Source organism: Rhamphochromis sp. 'chilingali' (assembly GCF_963969265.1).
Source record: "Rhamphochromis sp. 'chilingali' genome assembly, chromosome: 22".
In the NCBI taxonomy this organism is placed as follows: Eukaryota; Metazoa; Chordata; class Actinopteri; order Cichliformes; family Cichlidae; genus Rhamphochromis; species Rhamphochromis sp. 'chilingali'.
The window spans coordinates 30611971-30622594 of NC_137950.1; the positions used below are offsets into that span (position 1 = coordinate 30611971).

Here is a 10624-nt window from a genome sequence, read left to right on the forward strand (position 1 = left end):
TGATTGCTGCCACATCCCCTCAGCCTGTGCTTTTCTGGTAGTTAGAATGACTCGTTGATTCATTTAAACTAACATAATCATCCTGCTGCAACCAGGTTTCTGTAATTCAATTTTTGATCAATTATTAGTTTATGTACTAAAAAGGACTTAGAAGAGACTTTGAATGCATCTCAATACAATTCATGAAAAAAGATAAAATAACTAAAAATAATTAACAGACATATAAAAGCAGATTGCAGTGAGGAAACCATCAAAATTAAAAATAAAGCATGTACATTTTAAAGATAATTTATGAATCAGGATTTATAGATAACTGCGCACTTCCTGTTTAGTTTGCTCTGGTCCCTGTTTACCAAACAGATCCATTTTCATTAAGACAAATAAATCCCAGATTAAATGTGAATTAAGATAGTCTCTTCCAATGTAAGTGAAGCTAATTCTCAACTATCAAATCATAATTACAGGTTTTCCAAGCAGCTGGTGCCACACACGAACTCTGCTGTCAGATACGGTGTATTCGTCAGGAGAGGAGCTCCATCCTCCTTCACAGTGCCGTCACAAAGAAAACCCATGAATCAGCCCAAAGAGACAGAGGGAGGGAGAGCATATTAAAGCAAAGCCAAAGGTTTCCTTCCTGTCAAAGCTCATTTAAAGTGAAACAAACTGAAAGAGACAGACAGTGGAAAAAGATGGAAAACAGGAGAAAAACCAACACTCCCAGCTGTCAGCCGGCTCACAGCTCAGGCTCCCACAAGCTCAGAAAAAGGCTGCTGATGTGTAAACTGCTGGGAGCTGAAAACACCTGCAGCTCACTCAGACTGATGTAACAGCATCCAAACCCTCATCAGATCTGTTGGGGAAGTAATTCAGTTTAATTTGTGAAGCTCATTTATGACTAGAAAAAGTTGCATTTCTAACGAAAATGCAGTGTGAATGCCGTGTAGTGGAATCTGAAAACAGCAGAAGAAGGAGAACTATCTGCTGAAAACACTGTGTACAAGCTGAACTGTTTGCTGAATACTGCTTTATTTGAAAGACTACACTGAAGAGTGTCAAGAAAGCAGGGAGAGTGCAAGGAGGGAAGATGTGCAGCAAATGTCACATGTAGGATTTGAACCTTTGCCACCGGATCTCACGGCGCTGAAAACAGGTGAATCAGCAAAATCTGTGCTGAAAAGAGGCTGAAGTTTGTGCTGAAAACAGCTGAAGAAGCTGGAATTTGTGCTGAAAAGTAGTGAAAAACTGAAAGTTTTGCTAAAAAGAGGTGAAAAAGCTGAAATTTGTGTGGGAAAGAGTTTAAACAGTTGAAGTGTTAACTGAAGAAAATGTTGCCATAAGCAGGATTTGAACCCGCGCCTCCTGCTCTGAGAACAGCTGCTCATCTCACTGAGCTAAAACATGGCTTGGAAACTATTCTGGTGTCAAAATGTCAAAGAGGATAATGTCCAGCTGTCCGCAGTGAGAACAGTCGGCTGAATGAATGTTAAAGAGAGCAGCATTTTAATTCACAGTGCTTAATTCAAGGCAATGATTTACTGGATGTTAGAGGGTTTGGAGGAAGGTTTAACGTGGCACAAGCTGAGGATGATGATAACTTAAAAAGCAGAACTGTTTCAGAAGAGTCTTCAGTAGCTTCACTTCCTCTTACTTTATGCTCTGAACTCAAATTGTGGCATCCCACAGGGCTCCGTGTGAGGACCTCTGACTTTGTTTGTCTCACAGTTGCTGGTTTGTGCATGAATTAAAGGTAAATGTCATTTTCTATGCAGATGATTGATGCTAAACCCTGCTCACTGCTTCTATGTGACTCTAATGGACCAACATTTCCAATATGAACTAGAGATGGCACGATACCACTTTTTTATGTCCGATACCGATACCGATATCATAAATTTGGATATCTGCCGATACCGATATGAATCCGATATAGTGTTTTTTAATCAACAAAACTGTTTTTTAAATATCTTGCTGCATTTTGTATAAGTTCACACTCAAGTTTAAAACAACTACACTAAAGCTATTCTGTTATACCTGTATGCAAAAAAAAATGTTTCATAGTTCAGCAATACTGATCAATCTAATAAACTTAAACCTACACCATCCTCCCTATTCTGGTATTTTAAAGAGTACTTATAAATAAATATTAAGCAACCTAACTAATAGGGTTCCAACTCCCAGCAACAACAAAAATAAATAAATAAAAAATGGGGAACCACCCCTCACGCTCCACCTCATGATGCTTAATCGACGTAATCAACCTTAATTTGATGCAGTGTGAAAAAAAATGCACAGAAATCAATTATTTTTCAAGAAATATTAAATAGATTCAACATCTTTCTTCAACAAAATTGCAGACTGCACAGATGGTACCTTCCCAAAGGAAAAAGTACTATAGCTTACTAGGGTATATATATTAGACTTAATTAATAGTTACTATATACAGTAATGGACTTCTATTCATTTTGCATCAAATTAAAACTTTGGGTGTCAGATAATTATTTATTGAGGCGACCGTGGCTCAGGGGGTTGGGAAGCGTATCTGTAACCGGAAGGTCGCCGGTTCGATCCCTGGGCTCTCTGTCCTGGTCGTTGTGTCCTTGGGCAAGACACTTTACCCTACTTGCCTACTGGTGTTGGCCAGAGGGGCCGATGGCGCGAAATGGCAGCCTCGCTTCTGTCAGTCTGCCCCAGGGCAGCTGTGGCTACAACTGTAGCTGCCTCCACCAGTGTGTGAATGTGAGAGTGAATGAATAGTGGCATTGTAAAGCGCTTTGGGTGCCTTGAAAAGCGCTATATAAATCCAATCCATTATTATTAAAAGCTTGACATTTTAAATGAGAATAAGAAAGAAAAGTATGTCTTTGTGCCCCCTTTTCCCTGTTAATGCCCTATCGGCCCCCCTGGCTAAACTTTGCTAGATCCGCCCCTGCACAGTTACCAGCCGTCAGCTACGTAGAAAAAGATCCTCGAGTAGAAAGTAATATTAAATAAATTCTAACAACAGCTGATCAAGCTTAAACGTGCTGCTGTTGTTCAGCCGCTGGTTTCCTCTTTCTGGTGCAAAGTGGGCCAAAAGCAAACTAGAGACACGGACTCACGACAGAAAAGCCGATCAGCTGATCATTAAGCAGTTTCATGACTGAAGTAGCAGCAAGAAGAGGCAGTCGCTCCATATATCGCTTGTTAAGCTTAACGCAGGAATGCTTTACAAACATTCAGAGATGGACTTACACACTTGCTTTACTTCTCTCGGGATAACTTTGTCGGAGATGAAATGCCGGGTTGCTAGCGAAGCTCCAAATGCTCTCCAGACGCATGCAGGTCCCGCATGCCACAGCCGCTCTATCACGTGATGCATACTGCTCCAACGTGCTAACGTTCTGAGGTGAGTTACGGCGTATTGCAAGTTTTGTGAGGTGCTTTCGTGATATTTAATGGATCGGATTACATTTTTTATTTTTCTCCGATATCCGATCCAGTAATTTAGGTCAGTATCGGACCGATACCGATACGTAATATCGGATCGGTCCATCTCTAATATGAACTTCATGTTTCATTCAGTCAGACCTCAAACCAGTGACTGAGACCAGGGAGAACTTCACTGAGCTCAGATCAGACTTTTCCTCGTAGAGCTGCACCCTGCTCAACATCAGAGAGAACACAGGCTGAAGGAGCTTGGCATCACTTTCAGCCATGGAAGATATGCCCCTCTTTTATGAGCAAACCGTTTCGCTTGTATGGATGAAAACACACATTTTATAGATGATACATGCATCAAAGAAATGACTGAAAATCAAATAAAGAAAGTCAAACCAAAATCAGGTTTCTCAGAACTGAAGCGGTCATAAAATCTAGTGGATCTTTGAGGAACTGCAGGTGTAAAATCTACAATTTCACCTCAGCTGTTTGAGATTAATGCGGCAGCTCGGTCAAAATCAAATTCAGTGCAGGCAGCCAACGTTTCCGAGACTGTAAAACATTCATGTATGCAAGATAACTGTATTACAGAGGAAAAAATACACCTGAAGGTCTACTTAACGTTAGACTGACAGTTTTATTTTGTCCAGGCAGTCAAACGAGCACAGAGAGGATCCATTAGCTGGGTTTTATTTTGGTGAATCTGCAAAGGAAGAAATATGAGTGGCCAGCTGCTGCATGCAAATTGGACTCAGGAGGAAAGCAATGAAAGAGCGCTGTGAGTGGATGGAGGGGGTGATGAAGCAGACATTATTACTGCGTGAGTCGGAGTGAGGAGGAAAATAAAAGGAAAAGCAGAACAAGTGACGAGATAGGAACCAAACTACTGTTTACATAAAAGAATTAAAGAACAAAAATTAATCAGCAGGATGTGAGGAAATGTATTTCAAAGAAAAAAAAGAAAAACTTAATTGAACACAGACAATAAACACAGAGCCGAGCAAACGAAAGAGGTGCCAGAGGGGGCGAAAGCATCACAGGAAGAGTCGGGAGGAAACACGGAGACTTTCATATCCTGATGGAGATCCGCCTGAGGAAAGGGAAGCATGACGCTCCACGCGACACCCACTGATGCAGCACGGAGATACCAGGCTACAGCCGGTGCATGACTGCAGGCCTCAGCATCCCCGAGGAAAGAAAAACTCGTCTGTAACTGTGGAAACAACAGGGCTGAAGCATCTTCAAGGCAACTAAAACCAAAAAAAGTTTAATTTGGAGCGAAAAATCAGAGAGGCTGAGACGGTCTGAGCGTGTGCAGAGAAGGGAGAGTGGATGATGAAGATGGAGCTGCAGACAGCAGGAGAGGAGGAAGACCTCAGAGGAGGTTCGTGGATGTGAGAGGAGGACAAGGAGAACATGCAGAGGGCTAGGAGGATGTTGGGATAGGAATAGCTGCAGCAGATGATCAGCTCTGCAGATCCCTAAAGGGGGTGACTGGAAAAAGAAGAAGAAGAAGAAGAAGAAGAAGAATAGAAAGGGCAGAATAAAGAAGTTTTATCAGAAAACATACCAAACACAAAGAGCGAGCGAGGGTGAGTAAAGCCCGAGGACACACGCAGACTCAAACACACCAGCTAACAAAGCTGGTTTTCTTTGTGTTAGCTGGCTAGCACAGGCTTCCTGCTGCAGGCTCTGAGCATGCTCACATAAAAGGATGCGTCATGTGACCCTACACACAACATCAAATGAGCATGTGACAGTGAAATGCAGCACTGCGCTGCATGCAAGTCCTGCACAAGGAGATCATCTGGAAACACAGACAGCAGCATTACTGAGTGCAAATCTGCACATTATGACGTGAGAGCACCGATTGGCTGACTGGGAACAGGTAACACACAGGTGACTCTAAAGAGGCGATCACTACGACGATTACGTGAGGAGGAAGCGAAACTGAGAGTGAGGAAATGACCTGAAATACAAGCCCAGAGAAGGATCAGGGCGCTGAGGAGCGCAGGAAGTACAAAGAAAGAACACCACAAAGGACCCTTCTTTCAAAATAAAACCGAAGTAAACTGAAAGAAGGACCAAACTCAGAGAGTGCTCACAGAGCCTGAGATGAGATGCAGAGAGGAAAGAAAACGGAGAAGACCTGAGGACTGCAGCAATAATCTTATAATCATTATTCACAAACACAAAGGACGAGAAAACGAAACATCACATCAGGAAACGCAGGTGACACAAAAACATCCAACTGTCAGCAGAAACGTGTGGAGCAGGAGGAAAAGAGCCGCCAATGAAAACGACCTCATCAAACACAGCAACGAGGAACAAACAGGACGAGCCTGCCTGACACACAACTTTCAAAATAAAAGTCCAGTGTCAGCAGCAGATCTGTGACAGGCGAGTCTCAGCTCATCATTAACTCGTCTGCCTCTGGAGCCTCGCTGCAGACAGCAGGAGAGTGTGTGGGCGCTCGCAGCCCACACACTCTCCACCGTGACACTGTTCTACAACAACACACAGAGACAAACACTCAGGCAGGCGCTGACAGCGAGAGGTGGTGGGATGTAAATGAAACCCTGTCAGGTGTGTGTGTGTGTGTGTGTGTGTGTGTGTGTGTGTGCTGCAAACACCAACTTTAGTGGGAACCACCCACAACCTGTAAATAAAGACGGCAGCAGCTTTCAGGTCTGAAAAGTGGAACTGATGCCAAAGTGCAGCTTCTCTCAAACAGCCAGCAGGGGGCGACACCATCTGGTCCATATATATGTATACGTACACAAAAGTAAGCCACATCTCGCGCAAGCAGTGTGAGAGCGAAGTGCTCTAATAGGGTGATATGGTACTACAAGGTCATTAAGATAAGATGGGGCCTGATTATTTAAGACCTTGTATGTGAGGAGCAGGATTTTGAATTCTGGATTTAACAGGAAGCCAAAACAGGAGAAATCTGCTCTCTCTTTCTAGTCCCTGTCAGGACTCTTGCTGCAGCATTTTGGATTAGCTGAAGGCTTTCAGGGAGTTTTTAGGACTTCCTGAAAAGATAATGTGATGTTTCCATTTGTAGAGATGTTGCACAAAGGGAAGAAAGCAGTCCTGCATATTTGTTTATGACCTTTGTAACCAATCATAAAGGTCCAAAAGTAAAACTGGGCAGCAGCTCTGAGTAAAACCTTGTTTCCAGAAAAAGCTTCACTCAGAGTTAAAAGTAGAACAAACGTGACTCCAGCACAAACTGAGTGAGTGCAGGAAACTGTCAGGAGCAAACACTGAGTCATTACAGGTACAAATGTCTACACTCGCACAGGAAGTGCAGCATCAGGTGGTTCTCTGGCGGAAAGCTGAGCCGACACACAGACGTGTGAGCGGCAGAGGCGCATCAGGGAGCCGAAGGTTACTGCAGTGTGACGTGTCCTGGAAACTGAAGAACTGAGGCTGAGCATCTGATTACTCACAGCGCCTTCAAACGCTGCTGCTGGTCGGACCATCTTTGATTCAGAAAATCCATCTGCTTCCACTTCCTGCACACCAGAACCCGGCAGACTTTACAGCCAACCATTCACCTCAGTTATGTTTCCAATAAGATTTTGAGCTTATGAATATAATAGTTCTGTGTATGTTACTTAAACACAGCATTTTAATCTATTTAGCTGAACCATGAGTGGCTGCAGTCAGAGACATCCTGATCACACACGAGCAGATAAACTAAACTAGCAGGTTGGATTCCCGAACCGCGTCGAGTGTTTGGTGTTGGAGGCCTCTGAGGTGGAGTGGCCAGCCTGCGCGAGGCTGACGAGGCCCTGCAGTGCTGCAGGCACCAAAAAAACTCTGAGTCCAAACTGGTCGTCTACGCGCTGCCCACCATTAACAGGAGAAAACAGCCAATCGTCACTCATCATACGTGTGTCCACGACAACATGAAGACTAACACGTGCAAACGAATCATGTGATGTGAAAGCCGTCGACGTGTTTCGGGGCGACTTCATCCGTGGAAGGAAAAGCTGGTGAACACACTGCATCACTTATGAATGCTTCATGCTTCCTCACTGCTGAAGAGGCAAATGTGGAAAATGACAAAGGAAAGATCAGGGAGGAGAATGAATCTGCACGCCGTCCTCTGCTTCCACCTGTGCAGGTGAAGCGACCCGTGCTGCCGGCTCCACACGTCTACTCGTTTGTAATCAGACCTTCACTGAAGCAGCAGAGATGCTGTGCATCCTGGTCCCAGACAACAATGACAACATGAGCTAACGTGTGGCGGCTTCATGCAGGAAGCATCATTCAAAATAACAACATGCACCTAGCTCATGTCAGACCGCAAAATTAAAAGTCCACAGAAGTATGGCCCAAAACAGCCGCCCACACTTCGTGCATGACCTGGTCCCGTTTGGAATCTCCCTTCACACTGACCTGCTCACATCTTTGTGTTTTTACTCATTCTTATTCAATTCTGCTTTTTAAAAAAAGCTACAGCGACGACTCGCTCTGTGCCAGTCTGTGACAGCTGCAGGAGTTTCCCAGATTAGTCCCAACTTATTTCCAAAATACAGAGTGATGAAAATACAGAATGATGCCTGACTTCATAAAAAATTGTTTTATTTAAACACCTAAGTTGTAATCTAGCAGTAAAATCTGTCTGTGGTAGAGCAGGTCATGTGTTAATCGGAGGGTTGGTGGTGCTGTGAAGCACCAGCAGCGCCATATTAAAAAGCCTCATGAACGCACGCAGAGACTTTGTACCTGGATTTATTTCTAAATATGAAACCCATGCAGAGCAGTGAAGTCCAGGTCTTCCTAAAGCTGTGAGCCTAACACCAGGACACGCAGCAGGAGGACAGAGCCTGAAGGGTCTGGTATCCTGGATCAGCCCCTGTACAGGCTTCAGGAGGCAGGAGCTCCTCTCACCTTTCTCCTCAAAGAAACCACGACACGGCGCTCTGACCGCGCAGCGTCACAGCTGCTGTGTGGCTGATACGTCACCTTAGACATGACGGACCTGAAGCTGTGGTGTTACCCACAAACTGTCTAAGCTTCCAGCTTTAATCACACCCAACGAAGCTGCAGCCTTCAGTCCGTAAAACAACTCACTGTTGTTGCACCTTCAGCCCATCAGTCACGAGAACAGAGTTAAATCTGATTGGTTCTCAGGACGTCTGCGTGGCTGATGAACAGCTGCTCATAATTCAGATGTGAGCCAGGTGTTTGCAGCTGGAGCGTTTAGCAAAAACTAAATTAATCTGTTATGGATGTTTGTGTTCCTCGCTCAAGAATCGCAGCAGACATGAACCTCAGCTCCAAACAGCATAATCACATCAAACGACTGGAAATGACCCTTTATGTGTCTGAGGGTAAAGGTGCAGCGGTCTGTCTCATCACATCAGCTCTACTCATGTCATTGACTACAATAAAGAAACCTCTAACAGTCCTGCAGCGCTGCCCTCATTCAGAGCCACAGATCTGCAGGAGGACGAGCTAACCCTTTAAGGTGCAGGTAGCTTACGTACTCTGGGCTCTTGGGGTAGAAGGGCAGGGTCACATGGCACAGGTCGCTGATGTCACAGGCGGTGGGTTCAGCGGAGATGGCCTGCCGCTTGCTGCGGTGCTGGTCCGGCTGCAGGACGAGGTTCTGCTGCTGCGCCTGGACCTGCTGGGCGGTGGCGGGCCGGATCACCGAGCGGTACTTGTCCAGCTCATTCTGCAGCCTCTGGATCAGCTCGTCCTTCTGGTCCAGCTCCAGCTCCAGCTCGTCTATCAGGGCGTCGCGTTGCCGAAGTTCCTCGATCTTCTCCTGCAGGGCATACTGGAGGTCCCGCAAGGTCCCCATCTGTCCTTCAGGGGATCCACAAGGAGTTCTTTTGAACTATCTGGGGTACGCCCCCAGGTTCCACTGGAATACCTTCTTCTCCTAAAGAACTCGACTCTTCGAATCCTCTGGGGTGTTTGAGGATTTTGAGCACCTAAAAGTTTTGACTTCCAAAAGTCATGTTCCTGCACAGCACCTCCTCCTCAGAGTTTCCTGTTTTTATGGATGTTCAGGATCCTTGAAGTTCTCATCCTGATTGGTCAAAGTGTTAGTCTATGACCAGTTACAGCAACTCTTAAATATTCTTACACCCAGGATCTTTGGTACACCCGCACTTACTTTGTTTCTTCTGCCACATTCAGCATTTCTCGGGGGTCACGTAAAAAATTAGAAAGACTTTCAGGAAGCTTCAGATTCAGACTTTCAGCGTCTTCAGAAGCCTCCTGGGATGTCATGTAGTTCCTGTGGTTTCAGCTCAGTGTCTGAGAAGCTCTCTTCACATCCCTCCCTCAAAACCGTTGAGTCTGGCAACTCACTGAGGTTTGTCTGAGGTAATGCTGCAGGTTCTTCCAGGAGGATAATTCAGGTGTGTCGTTAGTTTCACTCACTTTCTTCTCAGTATGTACTGAAGAACATCCAGGGTCTCCCTGAATTCCTCAGATGGGGTTCACCAGAGAGCAAACACCTAGTTCTGGTTTTAGGATAGTTTCCTTCTTTGTGGCAGTTTCGGGTTTTTCCCATTGAAGTCTTTAAAGTTCTCTGAGTTCCTCGGTCCACCAAGGAAAACAAAATTCCTGATGATGCAACTGGAGAAACGTTTGGTCCTCAGGTGTGACCTCACATCCTCCCTGTTTCATCTGAGCAGATGTGGAGATGAGTGAGAGGAAACCTGAGCAGACACTCACCAGCTCTCAGCGTCCTGCCTGCAGAAGCAGCTGTAGCTCCAGGAAACATCTGATCAATGAGAGACGACCAGAGAGACGACAGCGTGGAACAAAGTTTAAGTGAAGAATCCACAGGTCCTCGCGTGAAGTCCGGAGGAAGGCTGGGTCAGCACAGCGGCGTCCGCAGAAGCGAATCCACGCAAACACACGGCGTGAAACATCAGCCTTGCTCTCCCCCCGCTCCTCCTGCTGCAGGCTGAGCGTCACTCAGGTGCACACGAGCTGTTTTCAAACCGATAAGCGAAAAAAACGCAAAGAGAAACGTGCGGGAGGAAGGAGACGCTCTCACTCCGCTCTCCTCTCTCTGCCGCGCACCGGAGGACGGAAACGTTGCCGCTTCATCCCGGCGGCACTTCAGCGAGTTACCGGAGCTGAGGCTGAACGACACGAGCCACGAAAAGTTGGTCTGCCTCAGCTCCTCCTCCTCCTCCTCCTCTTCCTCACTCACTCAGAAACACTT

The 10624-nt window shown here is 45.6% G+C and overlaps 1 protein-coding gene across 1 annotated transcript in view; it reads right to left on the reverse strand.

Moving 5' to 3' along the window:
* LOC308390240 (cGMP-dependent protein kinase 1-like) overlaps nt 1-10624 on the reverse strand; it is an 81799-nt gene extending 71175 nt beyond the window's left edge. Inside the window, exon 1 of the mRNA XM_080872010.1 lies at nt 8922-10624. Coding sequence (XP_080728136.1) covers nt 8922-9241 — 320 coding nt within the window. The 5' untranslated portion in view covers nt 9242-10624. The remainder of the gene's footprint in view (nt 1-8921) is intronic.